General features: G+C 40.2%; 1 protein-coding gene and 1 long non-coding RNA gene across 8 annotated transcripts; one reads left to right on the top strand and one right to left on the bottom strand.

The window, feature by feature from the left end:
• Positions 1-1,471: 1,471 nt before the first annotated feature.
• ldb1a (LIM domain binding 1a) lies at positions 1,472-23,183 on the bottom strand. 7 transcript variants are annotated; one of them, XM_017412970.3, is made up of 12 exons: positions 22,953-23,159; positions 19,155-19,255; positions 9,054-9,156; positions 8,518-8,562; positions 7,261-7,336; positions 6,390-6,492; positions 6,103-6,275; positions 5,878-6,000; positions 5,706-5,783; positions 5,493-5,616; positions 5,172-5,320; positions 1,472-3,526 (listed from the first exon to the last, which is right to left on the bottom strand). In XM_017412970.3, the coding sequence occupies exons 2-12, from the start codon at positions 19,180-19,182 to the stop codon at positions 3,473-3,475; spliced, it is 1,056 nt and encodes a 351-aa protein (XP_017268459.1). In that variant the 5' UTR covers positions 19,183-19,255; positions 22,953-23,159; the 3' UTR covers positions 1,472-3,472. The 7 variants fall into 7 exon arrangements, with proteins under 7 accessions (XP_017268459.1, XP_017268461.1, XP_017268456.1 ...); XM_017412972.3 differs by having other exon boundaries at positions 5,178-5,320; positions 22,953-23,145; XM_017412967.3 differs by lacking the exon at positions 1,472-3,526 and adding an exon at positions 3,533-4,313 and having other exon boundaries at positions 22,953-23,177.
• Positions 19,391-25,086, top strand: LOC119616674. Its single transcript, XR_005232642.1, has 4 exons — positions 19,391-19,668; positions 19,839-19,982; positions 22,300-22,445; positions 22,563-25,086. It is a non-coding gene; the product is annotated as an uncharacterized LOC119616674 (long non-coding RNA).

The following is a 25,086-nucleotide window of genomic DNA, read 5'->3' on the forward strand; positions in this document are numbered from 1 at the left end:
GCAGAATTGCTCAGAAATAAAGATGGGCAGAGGTTCACCAGTCTGTCTGAAAACAGTGGGACAGTTTCAAACTAATGTTCGTCAACAGAAAATGGGAAAGACTCTGAATATCCCATCATTCACAGATCATACCATCGAACGGTTTCAGGAGTCTGGAGGAATCTCTGAGCTCAAAGGACAAACGGCTGAAAGTCGATTTTTAATGCTACTGCTTTTAAAAACAGGTTTGAGACAGGTTAAAAACAAATCTGCCATATTCTCTGAACCAAAGCTCATTTAAAATGGTCTGAAGCAAAAAGGAAAACTGTTCTGTGGTCAGATGAATCAAAGTTTGGGAAACTACGAACGCATCACCCTCCATACTAAAGACGAGGGACCATCAGGCCTGTTATCAGAGCACAGCTTAAAATCCTGCTTCTCTGATGGTATGGGGGTGCATTATGGCCTACTGCATAGGCCAGCTTACACATCTGAAAAGGCATAAAGTGCATAAAAGTACATACAGGTTTTACAACAGCATATGCTCCCATCCAAACGTCTTTTTCAGAGAACACCTTCCATATTTCATCAAACCGTTTACTGCATCCATTACTTAGTATTGGATTACATAGTATTACATTAACTTCTGCAGCTTCTGCCATATAAGTTTGCAAGAGTATTTTTTGTGCAGCTTTTATCTTTTTAAAGTGTTTTTTTGGAGGTTCCATCTGATCCTTTTAGCCATTCTGAATAAAAGCTTCAAACAAATCCCATTTCACGCAGTGATGCCATCATTTGACAATTAAATGGAAAATTAAGAACAAATGCATCGTTTTGTTTTGTCTAATGTACCAGCATAAATACTCATACAGGTACTAATACCTGTTCACAGAAAGAAAAGGCTGTGTTTCGGTGTCAGGAATTCTTTTTTATTTTTGTAACTAAGCCACTTTAAAGACTTTATTAAAATGTCATACTACCACTACTACTATTACTACTACTACTGAATAATAATAATAATAATAAATTAAAGAAATGTTCCACTGCATCCACTTTAGGGGTCTCTGATATATTACAACATTCTTCAGTATTAAATGTAAAATATTCAATTTAAAATGTATGAGATGAAATGTATTGTTACATATAATTTGAATGATGCTCACATTTGCCAAAAAGATTTAATTTTATATGAAACAGCCATCAAAATGTATTTCTCAGACCAATTTTTACCTTTAAAAAAATTATAATTAATATGTTAATGCTTAGCCTGTCTTCAAATATTCTTTCACAGGACTGCTTTTGTTTTACTTATCTGCTCTGCTGTGTTGATACCACTGTGGTTATACATCATTTGCTTACATAATGTTTTTGTCACTGATATGGAAAAGGCTGTGGTGTCCTGGTTATATTCATTTCAACTCCACGCAAGGCCCAATAAGCTACGCAGAAAATAATAAAGGATTTCCCCCTTTATCCATAGAGACAACCAAAGTTTTCAGTGAAAATTCATCTTTATTGATAACATACATGAATTATCAATGACAGAAACCTGGCAAAGAAATATATATAAAACCACCCCTGTGACGAGGTGCTACAGGAACCAGCTACAGGTGTGTTGCCATTTCTCTGCCTCACACACCCTTATATTTCTTTTATTATGTCAACCTAGAAAACACAGGGTGTTGATAAATTGACCCCGGATTCTGCTGTCTGCCCACCTGCTGAACTGATACATCACAAAAGAAGTTAAGCACTAAGAGAGGGTGCTGGAGACAATGACAAAGAGGATTTAAACACAACAGCTTGCAGCTCAGTGTGGATTTACAGACGGCATTTCTGCCAGACATTAATGAAGGAATTTCTGACAAGCTGCTCAGCCTGGTGCTCCGAGAGACCCCTGCTGGGAGAGGCTGCAAATTACTGTCAGCCCAGCGCCGCCGAGTCCATTTCGCTTAACTGCGCCAGTCGCTTTAAATCACCAAGTAACGGCCCTTTTACGACGCTGCTACTCAGCTAAATTTGCCATTACCATAAAGGCTATATTAATAAATTTATCATGTACAGAATTTGTGACAAACAAATCTTTTTTTTTTTTGCCTTAAACCAAAAACTATATAAAGTAAGATTTTATTACATTTAATTTTTAATGCAGGTTGCCCCGTGTGGCACTTTCAAGAACAGAGAAACTTACAGTACGGATGGTTGTTAAATATCTCCTTAGTGAGAAAGCAACAGCATGAACTCAGAGCTTTACTCCAAAATAAAAAATAAAATAAAAAAAATCACCTCTTTTAGCATTAACTGACTCAGCAGCGCCACAAATTCCTCCATGTGACGGCTAATATCCTCATGAGTTTTGTACAGGTGGACCTAAACAGAACATCAGTACATAGAAAAATAAATAGTTTGCTAAAATGAAGGTAAAATTCTTTCAGTGATTGTACCATAAATCATGTATTTAAAAAAAACAAAAAAAAATTACAAGTTTTTTTTTATCTCTTTACATTAGATTGAGTTTCTCATAGTTCGAGGGAAGAATACACAGATTAACTTTTACAGAAATGACTACCTAAAAAATATACAAGCACAGACACGAACATGAGGAGTAAAGCCAACGAAATGATTCATCAGAAAAGATAAAACAGAGCAGTGTGATCAGTAGAAGTCTTTACATGTCTTGGTCTGCAGCTTACTCTATTGGAATTTAAAAACGTGTCTGGAAAGCTTAAGTCATTACAAAAGGTTTTTTTTCCCCCCCTCCTTATTTTACAATCCAGTTAAAACTTGGTTTTTAAAATATTTTTGTGTAGCAAATTCAAGAAGTTTTCTGTTGCAATATTTTCGAAAGAGAAGAGGTTTCAAAGCAAACAGTTCTTTTTTTTAATGATAAAACAGATGGAGAATTAGAAGGAAAAATAACTGCTTTGGACTCGCATCAAATAAGAAGTAGTAAATAGTAAAAACACTGTGTTTTCGCACTGAGACCAGTGAGCCTGCCAACGGAGTGATGTCTGATGATATACCAAGCAGAGGCTTACAGGAGTTATTACATCACAATAAGGATCTAACAGCAATACTTATACATTAATATACTGCAGGTCTCAGATGTTTTACACTTACATAAGCAATAATATATATTAAAAAAAAAATACAGGTCAATTTCATAAGAAAAATAGATTGCCGTTAATAGTGGAAAACAGTGCAAAGAATATTCTGGGGTGTTATTGTTTACTTGTCTATTTTTACAAATACTTTACATAAAAAACAAGTTTAAAACAGAAAATAAAAACACACTTCTGTGGCATCTGGTGCTCTTGTCCAGACACGCTGCATACCACCTCTCTCCTGCACCTCACTGTTTTGTGCCACAGACGTAGATGACAGTGTTTGTTTGTTTGTTTGTTAGTGTGTGTGTGTGTGTGTCTGTGTGCGTGCGTGTCTGTGTGAGAGTGTGTAAGTGTATGTCTGCGTTTAAGATTTTGCGTAGTGGTTCTCAACTCCGGTCCTCAAGCTCCGGCACTGTACAGGTTTTTGTTCCAACCAGGTCCTACAAAAACAAATCATTGAGTTTTTAAAAAACTTTTTTTAAGTGCACACACCACACTTGAAGTCAAAATAAAAGCTAAGCATTTCTTCCCAGTGACACGAGCAAAGCAGAAACAATGAAGGTGCGTCGTCAAGGAAAACGCACGAGCTTAGAGACCCGAGGTTGGAACAAGAACCCACTGACATGATCGCAATGGCGAGCACTCAGGCGTCAGAACACGCCATCTCTGGCTGTAATCTGTGGTGAGAAGGCAAACACACAGCCACCACTGCTTTAGGAGGTCTAACAAGAGCCAAAGCAGCAAAGGGCAGAGGCTGAGCACCACTGATCATGTGCAACAATATGCAGGAGCGAGAGTGGGATCCTCTGAGCTTCCCTTCATGTGACAGCAGTGAGTCCTATCAGTCCGTCAGCTATGATGCCTCTCAATGACTCTGCTTTAACACCAAACATTTTTTAATTAAACACAAGTGCTCCATGTTGACCTCTGACTCATCCCGTTCATGTGTTGGGCTCAGGCAGATCCCAGTGACTTTTAACATTTTTAAATTTGCTCGGCCCTCTACTGGGATGACTGGGAGTTGTCATTCTTGCTCTCCTGACTGGAGGGAGCCTTGTTGTTCCAGGGGGAGTGTCCCCCCAGTGCAGGAGAGCTGGTGAAACTGTCCTCATCGTCCAGGCCATTCGCCCCATCGTACTGCGTGTTCTCCAGCCGCGTGATCAGACGCTCGTCTTCGTCACCAAACTCCCCTCCCATCAGTGTGGGCTCTCCCACCATCATCACATCCTAAAGGGGACAGCAAGGGCCGGTACACATTATCCCCATAATACAGGGGGTGTGTGGCAAGTCTGACTGGCCTTCTTGGGTTCAATTTCATCATTATAAATTTATCTTTCTAAAGTAGATACAATGTTACAAATACAAGCAAGGTTTATTAAACCCATTAACAACAAGAACATGTGTTGTCAGGGCACCTATCCTGACTGTTCAGCAGCTCGTGTTGCCCTGAATCCCTGCCCGTTTCAACAACCAGGGCTGAGGGGTCCAGCCAGCAGTGGGCATCCCTGATCCTTGAGTGCTGCATCACGCAGGGGCTGGGGGGAGGGGGGGGGGATTTTCATTCCACCTCGGGTCTCGTTCGCTCAATCAAGCAATCAAGTGAGCAAAAAACAGCAGGGCTGTGTGAATCAAGTGCTCTGATATACACAATGGTACAGACCAAGTCAATGCAGAAAACTCACATGGCCAAGAGGAAAGAACAACCTAACCCCATCCTATGCCCTCAAAATATATTATGCACTTCTGAAAGACACACAGGTCACTTCTACTTCCTCTATATAAACTGATGAACTTGTGGACTGCCCATCATCGGTACATATGAGGGGTCTACTAACTATATCAACTTATTCTGCATTGAATTACAGAAATTAAAACTTTCCCCCCTAATCCTGTCTGAATCTAAACCCCAAAACTGCTAAAATCGTTCTATCCTGACCTCAAAGCACACAGCTGCCCAAACGCTACACCTTCAATAGCTTCTTAACCTGCTCATCCCTCTTTTCAAACCTTCAACCTGCTGCCTTTCCCATTTTTGCCTTGCTCTGCTGCAGCTGCAGAAATTGGTCAAGTAGGTGTAATGCTTACAGGTACCTGGCTGGAGAGTGAAAAGCTGTTGGCTGGACTCTTCTTTTTGCTGTTGCTGTTGTTATTGCCACCTCCGCCAGAGCTCACTGTGCTTCCGCCGGACACCTTCCTTTTCCGCCGCTTGTTTGGAGCTTGTCTGGCCGGTTCAGCTACAAACACAGAGAGGAGAGGAGATATGTTCAGCGTGCAAGTATTTAAATTGGTGGGTTTTGGGTCGTACGCGTATTACAAATGATCACGTGGTGGCACTTCTACCAGTTTATGGATTTTCCACAGCTTTAGGAGCACATGCTTCTACCATAAATGCTATTTCAGGGTTACCTGGAGGGGCTACCATCCTCTGCCACTTCTGGAAAAGACAAGTTTTCAGACAGTCTCTGGGGCTCAAACTGTAGGTTTTATGTCTGGACATCAACTCCTGCATTGGCTCCAATATCACACATAGCTACAAAAACAAATTGATGAAAAACTTACGTTTAGTTGAATTTCAGTCAAATAACTTAAAAGGTATATTATGATCAGAGGAGAACTTACACGGAGGTAGTTGAGCGTGGAGTTGGACAGCCCACATCTGGTGATATTTTTCGCCAGCTGATCGAGCATCTGAGGATCCTGGGTGATTGGATTAAAATACAAATGTAATTAAAAAATAAATTGCATGCATCTATGTAATTTTTTTGTTCTTGTCGTGTATTCCAACACTCACATGCATAGCCAAAATGCTCCTTGGTAGGACCTCTCTGTGTTGTCTGATGCTGAAGTGCCACGTCTTGATCCTCATCATGTCATCAAACATGAACTCTAGGTATAAACGACCCTCAACACACACCTAACCGACAGGAGCATAATCAGAGGTTAGAGGTTAACCGCCTAACAGAGACAGATGGAAACATCTGAATTTTTACGTATGATGTGACTTTTATATAGGTACCTGTGTGAACATAGGTTTGCCGTTCTGAGTCACCATGGTGCACTGATCACAGTCGAGGGACACAAAGTTACTGTGGAAAGACTCCTTTGGATGCTTCAAAACATAAAACAACTCAGTTGCGCCTCCCTCAAAAATACTTCTGAAGTATCGCGGAATCAACGTCCTGCCGATGGCTGCAAACAAGGTGAGAAAATTTTACTTTTATAAGTCACACGGGAAACATGAGAGGATGTCAAAAAAATAATAATAATAAAGCTAGGCATATGCTGCAGAAACTTTGTTCTCACTGTATCGTTTGGGGCCATCTTCCAGGCAGAAAGTGATGGTGAGCATGGCATCATCCTCAAAAAACTCTGTGGTGAAGGCATCCCACCAAATATTATCACAGTCCTGAAAGCAGAACAAACAAAAACATACACTACGTTTTTTAAACTGCACTGAGGAACAAATAGACGGTAATGTACCTCAACAATCTAAAAATACTGCAACTGTTGGAAAAATACAGAAGTGGAAATATTTGCTTCCTCATACATCCCGCACCTATGACCTTTCTACAGTTCCTCCCAACAATGCAGTTAGTTCAATATTTGCGTTTGCGTTTACATAGATGCATGCAACCCCATGTTGTTGGGTATTTTCAACTACAAGAGCTGACAGAAAATCAAACTTTACAAACTAGAAATATTAAAATGTAGACAACAAAGGACGAAAGTCACACAGTAGATGAAAATCACAATATTTAAATGGACTACATGAATGTTCTGCTGGGCATACTGACTTGAGGCAAGAAAATACTGTCTGTTGTTAAATTTTACAGCTACTCCAAGATTACCCAAAGCAAATAAGGGCGTGAAACTATGCATGTTTATACAGAGGAATAGTGGACTATCAACAGCATCATCTGAGTGTGTTACTCCACCTTTAACAAATTCGATTTGGTATGATTTAGGTCAAACTAAAATGTTTACGTGTGGTTTAAAAAGTCCAGTACTGGTCAAACTAGCACGTTTTCCCTAATGTCATGTAAACATACTGAGGACGAAATCTGAAAACATGGCTGAAACTGGATCTGGTATCCCAACTGTTTTTAAACAGCTTGAAGACAACTGGAAATGTCTTTCTTTTTAAACATTCTGTGATTTTTAGAAAACGACTCACCTCCGTCCAGTTCTGTAATCTTTTATTCAGCTCATATATCCGGTAATCTGTCTGGTTCCCGTACGGTGTGGGTCTCCTGAAACAGAAAACGAGAGGTGGGGGTGTCAGTGCTCGAGTGGCTTTTCACAAAGGATTAAAGATAGACTGATTATTCTGCTGATTGGTTTTAATCAGAAGCTACTGGCCACTTTAAAAAAAACATAAAAAGTAAAAATCAGCAATCAGCTATGCCTGTGTATACATAATCAATTACCAAGTAGGAAAATGAAGACAGCAGCTGCTGCTACAACTGGTTACTGTAGCCCACAAGTTAGAGTTTATTTGTCAAAATTTATTTCTTTCACAAATTTAAAAGCAATCATAGTTGACCAAAATGCTTTACAGGGTAAAGGTCAATAATCCAACAATAAAATAAACTTCAATAAAACCCTAAAACAAAAAAAACAAATAGATATATCATTAACATGTACCATAAAAACCAGTTCAACTAGAACTGAAAGCCGGTGAACACAGATAGTTTCTAAGCAAAAACGGTTGTATTAAAAAAATCATATTACTCAGTTTTTTCACTCCACCACCTCCCTCAACTTTTCCACACACACAAAATTATTTTTGCCCTCATGGCCTTTAGGCCAATGATGCTATAATTAATGCAGCTCAAAAAGCACCATTGTAGCAGATTTTTTTTTTACTGTGCTGCTGAAAAAATGTCAACTAACCTCAACTAGAACATTATAACAAAACACTGAATATATATCTGAGAGAAGGCAACACTCACATGAACAATAAATTTAACACGTTTATCTAAATGGCAGCTAATCTCAACAACTGTTCAGGATTATTGCCCGTTTCATATTAATGTTTAAGAGCAAGTTTGTCCAGATTTTTCAGTCTGCTAAACAATACTGTGATGGCAAAGACAGACACAAAATCATCTAATCAAGTTTTTTTTACCAAAAAAAGACCAAAGAAATGCAACTCTGCTGTGAAAAGTAGGGCTGAATTTGATGCTTTGCTGCCATCTTGTGGCAGTGGTAGGTAACGATCATTAAAAGATGCCAGTAAGACTATTGATGCAAGAAAATATTAAATTTTTTACAAATTCAATGACCTTTTGAAGATTACTGCCCATCCCTACCTTTAACACAAACAGAACAACCTACATGACGCTTAAACTAATTAAACTGAAGAAAACATGTTTTAATATCTATGGCCTTCAGCAAACCACAGCTGCATGTTTCAAGCAAAGCCTCTCACCCCATTCCAGGCTCCATGTATGACGGTGGGTACATGGGTGTAGGCCTAAAAAAACAACAACAAAAGATCCAAAATAAGATTTCTTCTCCCTACAAATATAGGTCACAACCAACACACGTGCCTTTGCTACGAGAGTAAAGGTTAGTGTTACAGAAATCTCAGAGCAGAAAGAAAACAAATGGAAAAGCTTTGTCTACCCAACATTTTTTTAAATCCTACGTTAATGCCACGTTTTTTTTTAAATATCAAAGTAGAAAATAATTCAACAACAGAAAAAAACTAAAACTTGCTCGCTTTAATCTTTATTAGCATTACTATAAAAGTGAGGAACTGTGCAGTGTTAAGATTGTGCTATACAGCACACAAAATATTATATACTTTAAAAGAAATAAACAGTAAGCTAATCTAGGTCAAGACAACCAATTATACGGTCGAACTTACAGCCTAACAAGCATGTTTTTGTTGACTGAATTCACTGAAAGGGGCGCCCTAGTTTTAGACGTCTCCTCTTTCTCTTGACAAAATAACAGACTTACCCCACATCTCTGTCCAGCATAGCGCCTGGGTGGAAGGGGGGAAAGCTGCCACCGTTGGGGGGCTCCTTAGGAGAGTACAGTTTGAATGTTTTTGACGAACAGCCTACACACAAGCCCAGAGCAGAAGATGATGAAGGAGGGGGGGGGGGAGAGCAGAGAATTAAAAGGAGATTTAGATTACTTTGGATTTGGTGCATTCAAATCACAGCATCATCCAAGTAATCTAATGTTGGACGAGTTTGTTGAGATTCGCTCAAATCAAACAAGCGCAGCCAAACCCAATTTTCTGCCGCTTTCATTTATCTAATGCATCTTCAATCTGCTAAATGGACAAGAAAACAAATCATAATGAAAAAAAACGAAACAATATTTATTAGCTTGAGAAAATAATCAGTGGAGTAGGTGGTAAATATATTTTGGCACGTTGTACTTTTGCACCATTACAGGAAACCCCTGTACCCTGCGTAAAGCCCCACGTGATCCCAAACATGCTCCTTTGCACTGTGTGTGTGTGTGTGTGTCGGTCTCCCCCTTCCAGTTGCCTCCTCTACCCATCCCCCACCTCCCTACTCCCTACTATTAACCCTTGTCTGCCCAAACAGCACTGTTCAAACAATTCAGGGTGTTAGGAAAACACACCCATCTTGAAGGAACGTGCATAAAAAATAAAAAAAACTGCACAACACAAAACTTTATGCAATTAGCAAAGATAGCTTAAGACACAATCGGATAGCACTGAGCTGGATTAAAGAAAACAAACCGTGAAAATCTGACCCAGACTGGGTGGCCTGAATAATCTTTCAGCTGGGAAGAAAAATCCATTTGGTCAATGTAAATATATGTAATGCTGACATATCCAGAATGCAATAAAGACGCTGTCTAATTAGCTTTTAAATCTGGTATTTGAGGACAGACACCTGAGGGTAGCACAATGTTCATTTAACCCACAATTTATACACAACAGTCTGTTGCTGTCAGCTTGGCAAATGAAAGCAGGACCATACCTAATTAAAACCAGCAGGGGGGGAAGAAAAAAAAAAAAAAAAACACTCCCAACATGGACAAATCCAATGTAGGCCCAGACCTAATAGGGATGGGATTTTAATGTTTCCTCATCACTTTAAGTAACGTGAAGGAGGGGCAACTCAAAATGGTGACAAGAAAAATAAACAGTTTGACCCACAATCCAGATCCTTGAGCAAATATCACTACTCCATTTACTTTCCACATTTCCCCCCCTTTCTTCTGCAGCCCCACGAGAGCCGTGGCAGGTCATTTTCTCCTCCCTATTATAATGAGGGTGAACCTGAACAGGAAAAGCCAACAATGTATTTCTCTGCTTTACATCTGACCTATACACACACCCCCAACACCACTGACCTTTAGCCTCAGACTGCATTTAGTCCTTTGTTCAGCCTGATGCTGACCTACACCGGTGTGTGAAAGAATTACCCACCATTAAACAAAAACATCTTTGGGATCACAAGCTTTAGTTGAAATAGAAAGAAGAGAATGAGACTTGGCTCAAATTAGGGCGACATATTATGTTCAGAAATGCATAATAAATATCATTTAAGCTACCTACAAATAAAAAAAACCTGCAGCTCATCTGACCAGCCCTGACAGAAGCATGAATAAAATGACTAATAATTAAAAGAAAACACACAAACCAAACATTATGGCCCAATAAAACCCTCTTGTGTTTAAGACATTACAAAGAGAGGTTTTTAAAATCTCCAGCTTTTAAGTAACTTCCAGCAGATCCTCTGAGAATTAGGTTTACTCCACATAAGACAGCCGCTTGGTGCAATTACAGTCCGCCCAAACTCCTCACTGCAAACAATAGAGCTGCATCCAGAGGATGGCCCTCAGCCAAAAAAAAAAAGAAAAAAACACATCCATGTGCAAACAGTCTTCAACATACTTGCACTGTACGGCTCACAGGGGTCAGGTTATTGCTCCATCGTGTGCAGTCTACATTTATTTATTATTCAGTTTTACCCGTCGGGACCAGGCGTAAACTCAACCTGCAGGGCCGCTTCCATCAACACACAGAGGAGGACGGTCATTATTACTATTATCACTATTATTATTATCATCATCATTATCACCGGCGTCCTCTTTTAATTCCTAACACACAGTCGGCGGTTCATTCGTGGGGCACCCGGCGGTGCTAACAGCTAGCTGCGAGCTCAAATTACCTGCAGAGAAAAGGTTCAACCAAACGCGGAGTCGTTCAAACACCTCGGCTCGGGTGTTGTAGCCAACTAGCTAGCTAGCTAGCCTCGCTGCTAGCCGGAGCGGCTGGATGGAGAAAGCTCCAGCCTTTTTTTAAAACCGATGGTAATTTACTCTTAACAATATCCCAAAAACAAAAAATACCAAGCGACTCAAAAGTGTAACAAAAATAAATTAAAAAAAAAACTCCCGCTAGTTCTGCTCGACTTGCAAAGACAAGCTTTTAAGCGACATTTGTTAGAAAGGACGGTGATAGTTAACGCACTACAACTACAGGACCCTTTGTTCCTGCCAGCGCGAGAGGCCCCGCCTCCTCCAGGCTCCTCCGCCCATCCCGACACACACAGCCCCGGACAAAAACAGGCCTCCCTCCCGCTCTGGGGGCCCCCCAATTTGTTTTGTCTGGAAGCCATCAGTGCACCAGCGGACCCCGGCGTGCAGCGAGGCGGGTTCCCATTCAGAGAAAGCAATCCCCTTTTTCGCCCCGATATATCTTTTTTTTTTATTATTATTATTTGAAGCAGCAGATAAAAAGTAACAGAAGTCACCCATTGTGCTTGCTGTAGGGGGGGGGGGTCAAACCCCCACTCTCCTGGAAGTTTTAGTTTTTTTTTTCTTGCTCCAACACACCTGGTTCAAATGGTTTAATCACCTCCTCATCAAATCATCCAGTTCTCCAGAAGCACATCCACAAGTCATTCATTTAAACCAGCAAGAACGCATCTAAAACATCCAGGAACCTGACACCTGTGCACAGTTTGCATTAAGTGCAGATGGAAAAGAGAAGGGTGGATGGGTGTGTCTGTTAGCAAAATACCTCATGAACCACTTGACACATTTCATTGCAACTGGCACAAATAATTTACAACTGACTAACTTAAAGCCATCAGGATTCAAGATGGCTGCCACAGCCAACTGACCTTAAAATACCCCCAAAATGTCTGAAATTGTGTGTGGCAGTAGCTGAGGCTGATCCCCAACACACTGTCTGAGCGTTAACAAATTGCACAAGATGTTTGCTTAAAATATTGCCCGTACCTATGCAGAGCCAACGCTGCCTGGCTGTTAGTAAAATATCTCACGAGTCATAGGGTGAAATTTGTTGTAACTTTAGAGTACCAATCATTGGATGTGCATCTACAACTGATTACCATTTGGAGCCAGCCCAATTCAAGATGGCCACCACAGCCAGCTGACTTTAGAACACACAAAATTGACTATAATTCAGTTCATTTTGCATTTAATGTGCAGAAATCTGGTGTGGATGGAGCTGAGAGTCATCCACAACACAGACCACAAGTGTGCTATATCTTTGCTTAAAACTTTAGGAGTCACTTCTAATGAAAATTTGAGAAACTAATCATTAGATGCACAATTACAACTTGTTAACCTTTGGAAACAATCCATCCCATGCTACAGCTAAATGAGCTAAAATTTAATGTGGTGGTAGCTGAGAGTCATTAACAATGCAGCGTGACATTATCAGTTTGTGAAGAATGTTATTTCTACGGTTTGACTAAATTACAACTCTGTCATCTGTCAATATAGAATGGCGGGTGATATGCATTCCTTCAAGGAATGGTAGGCCTTTAATTTGATCATTTTTTAGACGACTTGGGACAGAAGTTTCCATTATTTCCTGTTTTTTTTTTTTTAAAGTTATTCTATTGATTAAAACAGGATAAAGTGATTGGTTGTAGTTCTTTGTTAGATGAATCGGCTTCATTACATTTTTACTACATAATAATGTTTTTTATTATAATCCTCTATTTTCTACAAAGTAATAATTTTCAGTACAGGACTTTTAATCATCGTTATATTTACTTAAGGCTGCGAATTCTGCTTTAGTCAGTGGTTCACACTGATCAGTCTTTTGTCTGTGTGTTTCAGCACTTTATTTACTCTGTTTCCACAATAAACTTTGATTAAATTAATATATCTTTCTGTGATAAGCTTCTCAAAGGGAAGTTTGAAATACAATACTCAACATTTCCACAAAATTCTTGCTGATATATTCTAATTTTATTTTAGTTTTTTTTATCTTAATTCCTAGTGCAACAATACAAACATGACCTTTCTAAATCTAAGAAATAATCTGCTTTAAGATTTATGACTTGTAATAAATTTAAAATGCAAAATTAAACTGAGTGTCACTCGTGTCTGTTATCAGGGGATGAACTGAATTTAAACATCGATGGTTGAACACTTTATGCTCAGACTTATGTCTACTAACATCAGAGTGATGTAAATGATCCACATACTGGTTCTTCATCAACAAAACTCCAATCAGGTATAATTTTAGGATAGTTTAAATCAGATTTGTACCGTATGTATGAATCTTTTCAGTCGTTTTTGAGGATTTTATTTTATTTTATTATGCTGCTAAAGATTAATCTGTCTGCCATTTTTCGCATGTCTGCTTTTGTTTCCTTTGACTATCTGTTGAGTTTAATACAAGAGGAGGTCAAAGCTGAAACCTTCAGTGTGAGATTTAAACACAAAGACTACATTTAGCTTTTTTATTTCTTGATTTTGTAAAGTTTTGCCTTCAGCCATGGACAAGCGTCGGGTAGGATTATGTCATATAAAGAGTTCTGCGTGCGTGCTAGCTACTGCTGTTTAGTCTGATTTCCCATTCTCTATACAAAACCAAGGAAGGTGATTAAAAATGATTCTGTATACCATTTAGAAAATCTATGATTAATACGATTTACCTAAGTAGGTCATTTAATTCAGGCCAACTTTTCGGATGCTTATTTAAAACGATTGACTCGGCCGATCAAAGGCCTCATACTCATTAGACCGCAGCTCTGAGCCTGTCAAAACCTCAAATTATGTGAGCTGATATAAACTGCAGCCTCGCTTTCAATCGATATCCGCTCCACTGTTTACAAGCAATATATCTGAAGGCTTAAAACCCTTTTTGTGGTCTCAAGGTGCAGTTAAAGCTCGTTTGTTGAGGCTTTCACTTTAGCCGACAGTCTGTTTGTGGATTTTGTACGAGCCTGGAACACAGCTGAGGGAAGTGAAGAAACACATCTGATCTACAGCAGCCGCTCTCACCAAATAAGTCTCACATCTGTTGATTTAAAAAAAAAAAAAGTTTTTACCAACCTGTAACATGTAACTGCTGTTCAAGTTAACAAACCAAATTAAATAGGGTATTTAACTGATGATGTACCAAAAATAAATTGAAATACTCCATATTTAAATCCTTTGGCTGTAACCAAGGAACCATCCAAGCATGATGACTGATATAATGTTAAGTCAGGTGGAGCCAACTTAAGAGAGCCCAGAGGAGCATGCACACCTTTGCTACCAGTGAAAATGTCAGGTTTTAGCACTTGACTACAACTCAAGCAGAAAATAGATGTTGAAAAGTCATGTGTTCATCCATTTGTTGCACCAATTTTGTCCTTCTCTGTCATATACTATAAATTATCAACAGCATTGTGTTCTTATCATTTAGAAAGGAAAAGAAAATGGCCTAAAACTTCTGCTATCACCTGTTGGCTGCACTGTGTCTCCCCGCTTACTTCCATACTTCAGCCTTTTATGGTTTTATCATTTGTTCATGCTGTGCAGCAGGACTTCAGGATATAACCTGCATAAACTCAGGCTTTTAGTATTCAGAATCATATAATTTGTGCCCGTTTTAAGAAACATGACCACAGTATATAATAATAATAATCATGATAATAATTGTACTATTTATGCAACCGTCTTTTAAAGTTTTTTTGCACCATTCAGCTGAATTTTAAAAGGTGATTTAAAATCAGATACATTTATGAACACAAAAATATAGATGCTTTTTAAACAGGTTCAAAGGTAAAGGTTTTTTAGTGTTGTTTTAATCAGCTCACTTTGTTTACAGCTGGTTGGCTGCCATGATCAGAGGTTTGTAAGTGCAACATCTCCCTCTGCTGGTGAGTGCTGAAATCACACCTTTAGCTTCAGAGTAAACCATTGAAATGCTACAAATTAAACTGACTAAATAACATTTTGAGGTTTATTATCACCTGCCTTTCATGGTGGTGGACGATAATGACCCTATCTGTCTGTTAGTCGATTATCTTATGAATCAGTAGATGGATTTTGATGAAACTCTCAGAAAGGAATCATTGTTCATACATCTCCAACTGATTAACTTTTCAAGTCAATTTAATTCAAGATGGCCACCACAGCTAATCAACCATAGGTAGACATCTATAACTAAGTCAATTTTACAGATACTGACCTAGAATCTGGTACGGTAGTAGGCGATAGTCAGTGATAGTCATCTACATCCCATACTACGAGCACCAACAGGTTACCCAAGATTGTGCAAAACTTTGACATGCAAGGCGGTGGCCGATATGCAATCCTTCGAGGTAAAGTTGTCCTCATACACTTTATGTACATTTATAAAACTAATAAAAGTGGACCAAATAAAAAAGTTAACTATGTGGAAATATGGGATGTGGTATGGTACCACTGCGTGAGAGTTTGAAATGTTGTTTTATCTGTATTCAGTAAGCATTAAATGTATTACACTGACAGAGAACCAGGCTAGTGTAGTGCTGGCAGTCAGTGATAACCTCTATTTTAGTCCCTGGAAAACTGCTCTGGTACCACACAAGATCTTATGTCTTGTATTTATAGATTATTAGCTCCAAAAGCTCCTTGCACAAACAATTTTATGCCCAAGTGGGCTGCATAGCTTTCAGACCCAACTGCCACTCATTCAAAACAATATTAATGTGGATTTGAAAAGAGAATAACACAAATCCCAGCTGACTTGCAAAATTTTGAACCTGTATTAACACAATGAGGTCAAAAGCTGCTAGCTACATGTAAACATGCTTTCAAAACCAAAACCCTGAAGGATCCCAACCCAAAGGAGAGTGCTCTGAGGAAATCTGAGGTGAGCGCTGGTGAACAGGATGTTCAGATCCCCGTTGCTGCTGACACTGTGGCGTAAGCACAGACCTGTCAGGGAAACAGTTGTGGCAGTTGTGATAGCAACAAGGCAGAACTAACACAAGGCTGCGCTCAGAGGATGCAACTGTGGCTTCACAAAAGGAAGCTAAACAGCTGGTGTTTGAGATAACCAGGGGACAAAATAAATGTTACAACTGATAGAAAGCACTACTAATAACTGAGAGCTCTGATCTGCATCCTTGGAGAATTAGGCAAAGTCATGTTTGGGCAGTTTGTTTTTGACATCGGTGCTTTGTGTGCTGCAGTAAAACAGCCTGTTTTACAGCTTGGAGCACACACTCTTGCACGTATGGAACACGTGGGGCTCCATGTTGTTTCCTGGACATCTTCTTTTCGATCTGTCATCATCAACCTTGAGTCTAGCTCCAAGCCTCCAAGCAGCTTTCCCATCCCTCTCAGAAAAGGCAGAGCTTTAATAGGAAATCATTTTCTTCCGGGGGCATTCAGCTCTCTTCCTCTGGCTGCGCGGTCCATGCCAGCTTGTTTTCGCCATCCCTTCGGCCCACAACAGATGTGACATCACCACAGCCCGGCGCCACTCTGCACCCCCCTCCCCCCACCAATTCTCTGATTCCCCAGCATCTCTCTGTCTCCCACGCATTCCTTCTTTCTCTTTGCCTTTGCACACACAGCCATTTTGATCTCACAACAGGACCTATGAGCGAAGGATGTGAAAGGAAAGAGGCAAGGTGAAAAATTAAAAGATAAAGAGGTGCACGCTTTCCGTGCTGCAAGATAAAACTGAGGCAGTGGCGTTGTTGTGTAACGCTAATACATAAAAAAAAAAAAAAAGCCTCTGCTGTTTGGCTGCCATCTTGCTTTAAGTCACTTTTCTCCAATCAGGAACGATGTGACTTTCTGCATGAGGTAATGCCTCTGTTCCTCCAAAAGGCAACGAGGGATGAAGGAGCAAAGGAGAGTGAAAGAAAACGAGGGGGGGGGAGAAAGTGGGATTAGAGAAGGGTTAGAGTGAAGGAGAAAGTGGTGAGCAAAGGGGAGCACATGCTTCAGCTCACAGGCAATCTATTTTTACCATTTAGCCAGAACAAAAGGATGTGATTGGCTCCGTTCTGTTAGGACAAATCTCCTTCATGTGTGGAACAAAGCCCTAAAAAAGGCTGATTCACAGCAAAATTCTCAAAGAAAAAAAAAAAAAAACCAACATAGAATGTCACAGGGCTACCCAAAAACAAGACAGACAGGAGAAAGCTGTTGTTTAGCTGCTGTATGCAAAAATGTTTGGTTACATCACATCAAATCGTACCTCAGTAACCAAAGATTATGTTTGTTTAATACAGACTCACTCAGAAACAATTAAAACAAGCCACCATTACGTAGGAACAAAAGATCTGCAGCTTTAATGATTTACAGCACAAGTAGAAAAAGAGAAACTGACACCAGTGTCGACCGTGCTTATCTGTGAGATCTACCAGTCTAAACTTGTCTGAGCAGGCTCCACATGAAAGTGCATGTATATGTGTGTGTGTGTGTGTGTATGTAGGCACATGCTCGGCGTTTGCATGCAGGTCTGTGTAAGCCTGTGAGTCTTTGAATGTTGCACAGCATGCACATGTCAGATCTTTCTGTTGGACTTTGTTCTCTATATATACATCCTCTGAAAACATGTGGATGTCATTAAAAGTTTCTGCTGCACGGTAAAGTCTGTCTGCAGAAGGAGGAGGCTGAGATACTGGAAAACTACAGAAGGGAGGATAAAATGGAGGAGGGAAAGATATGGGAAGGGAACATCAAGCGTAATAATGTTCCATCTGATAGCCAATTGCCAATGAATCAGAGCAGGCCCGTTCAAATTATACTGACACCCTAATTCAATCTGCCCTTTCAGAAATTCCCCAAAGCAGATGCTACGATTCAATTTCTGTCTGATACTCACTCCCCTGTGCTTCACAGAGCCTGTCCCCTGGCTCTGTGAGGCTTTTACCGTGAACAACCATCTCTGGAGCCTGCTTGCTCTCAGTAGGATACTGTTAAACACAGATCGGTCCAAAGGTGAAATGAAAAATAAATAAATAATAAAATCATCAAAACCTACACTGGAAATGAGCAGATTATAAAGATTAGCCTAATAAAAACATGCCAAAACATTTTAGCTTGCCAAAGGCAGACATGTGCAGACAGACACAAACTGTTAAATATGTTCTTTTTGTTGTTGTAATACAGGAGCTGGAGTGCCAATACTGCACACCAGTAAGATTCATTACACTGTTTACAACCTAGCTAACTTTTATTCAACGCTTTAGTAACCGAATATGATTTTATGATGAATCGGTACTCGCAGTTACATGAGTAGTTTAACTCCAAGCAAATGCAACCTTTTGTTCACAAGCTGCCTGACTAATTGTTAAAACTCAAGGAAGAGCAGCTTTAATCTCGCTTTTCTGCATGCTAATTAAAAATGTTTCATTCAGCTGTGACCCGCAGGAATATGACGATAAACAATTTATGTGCACTGTTTTTTTTTCCCCCTCAACTCCTTCGTGTAAGACTTCCAAATAAACAAGAAGTGGATCTGTTGAAGCCGAGAAAAAGAGTAAAAAACAGGCAGCAAATGAAGTACTTGTCGATATCTCTGTGTCTCTGGATGTGGTAAAACTCAGAGAGGCATTGATCTGCTGCACAGCAAGCCAGCGTGACTGAGAGGCTCTGCTGAACAACTCAGTCCTACAGCCTCAGTCTTGTTTTAGGACATTGTGTGGAGGCTGTGGCATGACTTCATCAACACACACACACACACACACACACACACATACAAATAAAACTCACACAGCTCTGAGCTGGCTCTAGAGTGCTTTTGCAGCGTTTTTACATTAGTCATGTTTCTGACAGAGACAGAAAAGGAAAAAAAAGAGAGAAAGCACTCACCAGGACAAGCACAACCTCCAACAGACATCTTCTCACATGTTGGGCTCTTCTCTGAACGAAACAGCTGCACTCAGTCCACACGTTGCTCGCATGGGCTAACTCTGAAGAAAACAACACACAGAGAGAGAGAGAGAGAGGGGTGGGGAGATGAGAGGGAGTGGTGAAAAGCAGGCCATGTACAACACAACTACACTCCTCTCTCTGTCAGAGGCAGGAAGTTGGCAGCGGCGCTGTAGCTGCATCATTAATAGACATATTGCAACACGAGTGGGAGGGAAAAAATGAGCGAGGAGCGAAATAGGAAGAAAGAGCCTCGGCAGAGTGTGAGAGAGGAGAAAGGAAACACGGATCAGAGTGTGTGAAATGGAGAATGCAGGAGGGAGGCAATTAGAGCAAAAGAGAGGAAAAAGAGAAAATGCAAAAGGTGTGTGTGTGTGGCAGTGATGCATCGTCTATTTTTGCCCTGTGCTGCTGTGGGAGATAAACAGACTCAGTAGGAACCCAGAGGCAGAGGGTAATTACTGCCAAACAAACACACACACACACACACACACACACACACACACACACACACGAACACACACCATGCCTCATGTATGACAGAGTCCCGTCTCTCTTTCTGTCTCTTTCTCTCTCTGTCTTTCTTTCTTTTCTTTTCTTTTTTTTTCTCTTTCTGCTTCACAGAGAAGACTGGTGTTAATCACTACAGACAGTATCTATTAAAAATGCAAAGCCCTCCTGGAGCGCAGGGACACCAGAGGCCCATGGGAGGCAGGAAGCGTGCGTGCTACAGCGTGTGCACGTGCTCACAACCAACACGATCAGCAGGTGAACGGTCCAAGTCAGCTTCGTATGTCACTCCAGCTCCTTTTGTTCCTCGAGTCTCTTTTTAAAACGTCTTTGTCAACAAAATGCCCTCACTCTGCCGTTCGCCCTCTCTTCTGCTTTTTTGCAGCTCTGCATGGTTGTGATTCATTTCCTTCCCTGCACTTTTCTGGTTTTGGTTCCTGTTCATCCTGCAACTTTTTTTGACTCAAGCAAGCCTGTGTTCCAAGCAAATGATCTTATGATCTCACACTTCACCACACAAACACGAGCAGAGAACTGACTCTCAGAAGTTGGGAGCTTTTGTTGTTGTGATCTTAAACAGCAGAAAATGTCATTTTCATCTTCTAATGGAACTCAAAAACTGTGGAAAGAGAAAATATTTGAAGAAAGTCCAATTTAAGTCTTACCTTGACAGTTTAATAAATTTAGGAACAAAGACACATATATATATATATATATATATATATATATATATATATATATATATATATATATATATATATATATATCACTTGCTGTTTAAAAGCCTAGAAAGAAGCATGCAATATAATTTTATTAGAAAATAAGCTTACATATTGAGTCAGGTTTTGGACTTTTAGCACAAAACATTAATCCACCCCCAACATCAAAACCTCCTGCTTGATCTCAGTTTTTCACCCACATCTCACTGCCGAAAAAGATCTTTTTGATAATTGGAAGTGACTTCTTAACCCTAACCCATCACAGTACTGACTTTTCTGTACCTAGTTTTTATGGATCAGACTCAGATTGTGTGCAAACAACTTTTTTTTCCCCCCATTCCTCTGTCCATCTCTGATCTCATTGTGATGATGCACCGGTCACAATAGCCTACAACTGCGCACATTCATCAGTCACTAGTTGACTAGTAGGCATAATTTGTATTTACTAATTAACATGCATAGGTTTTTGATACATAATAGTTAATTTGCACAACATAGCTGTTGACTACTTTGGTTTAGTAGTCCATTAGTGTGCTACAACGTCAACTAGTTAGGACTTTTACGCTTCATGTGCAGAAAAAAGGCTGCCTAGTCTGACTTTAGCTCCAACTAGTTGGGCAAAACAGGCACTGGTTGGCAAAAATGTGTAACTAGTAAGAGTGTTTGTTCAACTAGTTCACCAAAATGTCGAACTAGTGCAACCGAATGTGCAACTAGTGCTTGATATCAAAGGTATTGAATAAATGCACAAATGGCTTGCCATAATCATAAGCATGAATGCCAGGACCGATGGTTTAGCAGAATGATGCATTGTGCCGATGATCAATGTTACTTTTCGGTGGTTTAAAGTCCTGACTGACTGTTGAATATTATAAATGCGAGGGCAAGAAAACTGATCCAAGCAGGCAGAGACTTCTTAACATGCACAGCTAAAACAGTTTCTCCAGAAATGACAAGAAAAAAGAAAAGCTTGAACATAAAGACTCTGATCCTCAGACTGTGCTGCAGACGGCACCGAACATGTTGTAAACAAAGGAGTCAGAGATGCTCTGCTGGAAAAGCTTTGCAATAACAACTGTTTAAATGACCCCAAGCATCATTTTACTGCATTATGCTCCAAAGAGTAAATGTTGTCAGAACATTTATGATAGAAATATCGTATTAGCAACTGACTAACAGTGATTGATATGTTTGATGTATAATAGGTTCTGATGTCATGCCAAATCAGAAAAGTGGTTGAAACTGCTTAAATGGCTGATTTACTGTTGCTATAAACAAATTTGGATCTGCGGAGAGTGAAAAGTTATGAATTAATGATGTTTATAAAATATTTCTGTCAGGTTTAAAATTGAATTGAAGTATCTGCAAGACTCAGTGGTTTCAGTTATGTGGTGGATTTTGGGTTTAAAAGAGTTAGATTTTTTTTTTTTTTTTTTTGATGATGAGCTTGAAGGAAAGTATTGTAGCTCGAAAAGCCCTGGTTCATCAGCTGCATGGATCTGCTGCAACAACAAAGCCCCCCAGTTGAGTTAAAGCTCAGTTTAACAAACTTCACATCCCTGTTTTCTGTCACTCACATCTAATATACTAAAAGACAAAGAAGTGTCTCTTCTAAAATCAGAGCTGACAAGCACATTCCCCACACACCAGCGTACAGGCAGAGGCATCACAGTTAAATGTCATACACAGTGTCAGACACCGCTGTCAGGACCAAGACACAATGAACAACCCTGCGGGCCTCCTCTTCTTCTCCTCTCGTTTCATTTCCCCTTCATAGACAGATATCTTTTTGTTCTTTTAGTCTGCAAGCCCTTTCATCCCTCTCTGATGTTTTGTTTTGCTGTGCACCTTGCAAGGCGCAGTGTGTGGGCTCAACATTTACAGATACTGTAAAATGGAGACCTCTGAACAAAAGAAGACAGGAAGAACAGAGGGAGATTCGTCCTCCAGTGCTGTTAGAGAGAAAAGGGGAAGATTAAATGTGAGAGAAGAAGCAGTCAAGGTGTGTGTGTTTAGGAAACAGCTTCTGTTCACAGGGATGTTAAGGTTGAGCACTTCTCTACGTTCTCTCTAACATTTTTTCTTCTCACTCCGCATTCTTTTTTTTTCCTTTTTGAAGGTGCAGAGATTACCGCTCTGTCAACACAACAGCACATTGCTCAAAAAGCTCTCAGAGAGAATGAACTCCCCCCCTTCTGTTCGCCTCCCTCTCTCTGCTGTGGGAACACGTAACAGCAGCAGCTCAATAACAATATGTGACAGACAGCAACGTGCTCGCACACAGACACTCTGACTGCTTGGCTCACTGAGGCACGCATCTCCTCGAAGCGTGTTGTCCTTACACAACAAGCAGCTGCGTGTAAACAACCTCGTTTCTTCGCATTTCTCGACAAAATGTGGTATTCTTCGTGCCTCAGATGAGTTTACGCCATCAGCAGTTACCTCTCAGTCTTTTGTTTTGTTGATGCTCTCGCAGACGTTCTCAAACATCCTTCATGCCAGTGATTACCTTTGTCTTCTTGTGTCGTCTCTCCCCACGCACGCTGGGGAAAAGTCCTCTCCGGTCAGCCACGGAGAGGAAACCAAGCTGGTCCTGTTGAGAGACGAGTGTCCTCTCTGATGAGCAGATGCAGATAGGAGACACAAATGGATGGGGGGGGGGAATCAAGCAGTGTGCAAATTGGATGATGACAAGGAAGGAAGGAGGGAAGGACAGAGGAGGAGGCGGATGGGAAAGTGTTGGGGGGGTGGCTCTCAGCTGCACTGGTATGAATATGACGCAGAGGCAGCAGCCAGAGCCACTTCTCCTCTCCTCTCCTCTCCTCTCATCCCTCCATACCCACGGAGAAAGACGATTGAAAGAGGGGAGAGAAAAGGCATTGTAGTCATGGCAACGGCAGATCAGCGGTAGGTAGCAGTTTGGGAGAGTGCAGGGGCACAGCGGTGCTCCTCTATTTCTCTGTTTCACTCACACAAAGATAAGCCTTTAAGTCTCACAGCACCTACATGTACAGTACACACAGTGTGTAATGTGCTGAGGCTGAAGAGGAAAGCTGCAGTGTGTCCATCAGAACCGGGCTGTTCAAGCCTGACATGACTGAAGAAACTTGGAGAGGCGTCTGGAAGGAAGCACAAGTTTATTACGCCATCGAGGAGCTGCATCACATCATGTAGAGCAAAGCTTTAGTGTTAAATACTGGTTTCAAATGTAGAGATCACTTTCATAACATGAACGCGAGACAGAGATCACATGAAAAGCAGCAAAAATTAAAACTTTATGGAAACATTCTTGTGCTTCCCAGGTGATTAAAACTCCAAAGGGTGATCAGTTGCCTGCTTTCTGAGAGTGTCATTCAAATTTGTCCATTGGTTTGTGACATATCTGGCTAAAGGTTCAGACAAATGAACACACACACACATAGGCAAATGCATTATCACTCTGTTTTCACCTTCTGTGGCAGGCAACAAATATAAACATCACAGTTTTAGTAACAGAAGATGAAATATGAGAATGTAGCATGAAAGGATACAATTGATTTGCAATTACAAATGTCCATGTATCTCACTCACCCTCACTGATCAGGAGCAGGCTGAAGTTGGGTGTTGCCTTCAGGAACATGTGGACAGGAACAACCAGAGGATGAACTACACATCGTTTCTTTCCTAGCAACAAACTAAATCTGTCTTTTAGTTTTATTTGTATGGTTCAATAGAAAATCTCTGGAACACAAACACCAAACTGTGACCCGACATGTCTCCTGTTTCTGCATTGCTCTTTTTGAAGATGCTCTCTTGAAGTTCACAACACTTGCATTAGCCCGGACTGAACTGCAAACCATCTCTATTCATTACACACAAGAGACCACAAAGCCTGTAGGTGTGTGCTTATGCTGTGCTGCTTGGCTAACCACTAATCCATTTGTTACCTGATGGACACAGGGAATTATGGCTTTTCTAAGTCAAGCAGTATGAGCTGTAATAAGAAGTTCATCACCTCGCTTTTCAATTTGAACCACTTTATTCGCTTCTTCCTGATCTCACCTGCTTTTTTGTTGTATTGCGCCTTCCCTACATGTATTGCTTCACTAAACAAACAAACACAAAAATGCCCTGTGTTTACAGCACAGCTCTATACGGGAAAAGATTTGTCTTCTCATCTCAATGTTGGGTTTGTCATCAGTCATGTTCTTACAGTCAAAATGTTTGCTGCAAATTTATTTTTGTATTGGACTTATTCTAAAGAGTTAAAATAATGGATTAAAATTAGAAAATACACTACATGTTGTAGGTTTTAGTATTAGTGTGTGTTTAATTTTCTATGTCAAAAATACATCAAAGTAGAATATTTAGGTCTTTATTTTCCCCAAAGTTTTAGATAGATCATTAAAGAAAATCTGTGAAACTTTGAATGAACAACTAAAATTGTACAGTACCTGTTTAAAGAAGGGAATCAGCCATCAAACTGTCTCACTACTGGTAATGTGTTGGCATTATTCAGCTAGACGATACCATGAAAGACCAAAAAATAAAAGCCCTAATTGTTTAAAGGTGTCTTTATATGTTTCAATTTTGGTTTATCTCTGTAGGTACACTAAGGCATGAGTGTTTAACAAAAATAAATAATGAAGTGGTTTTTTTTTCCA

The sequence above is a fragment of the Kryptolebias marmoratus genome, linkage group LG22, assembly GCF_001649575.2.
Source record: "Kryptolebias marmoratus isolate JLee-2015 linkage group LG22, ASM164957v2, whole genome shotgun sequence".
NCBI lineage: Eukaryota > Metazoa > Chordata > Actinopteri > Cyprinodontiformes > Rivulidae > Kryptolebias > Kryptolebias marmoratus.

Coding starts and splice junctions, on each gene's coding strand:
- ldb1a (XM_017412967.3), bottom strand. CDS start 19,182: ATGTCTGTTGGAGGTTGTGCTTGTCCTG. Junction 5,617..5,705: donor CCACGCTCAACTACCTCCGT/GTAAGTTCTCCT, acceptor TTGTTTTTGTAG/CTATGTGTGATATTGGAGCC. Junction 4,314..5,171: donor CACTCTCCAGCCAGGTACCT/GTAAGCATTACA, acceptor TGTCCCCTTTAG/GATGTGATGATGGTGGGAGA.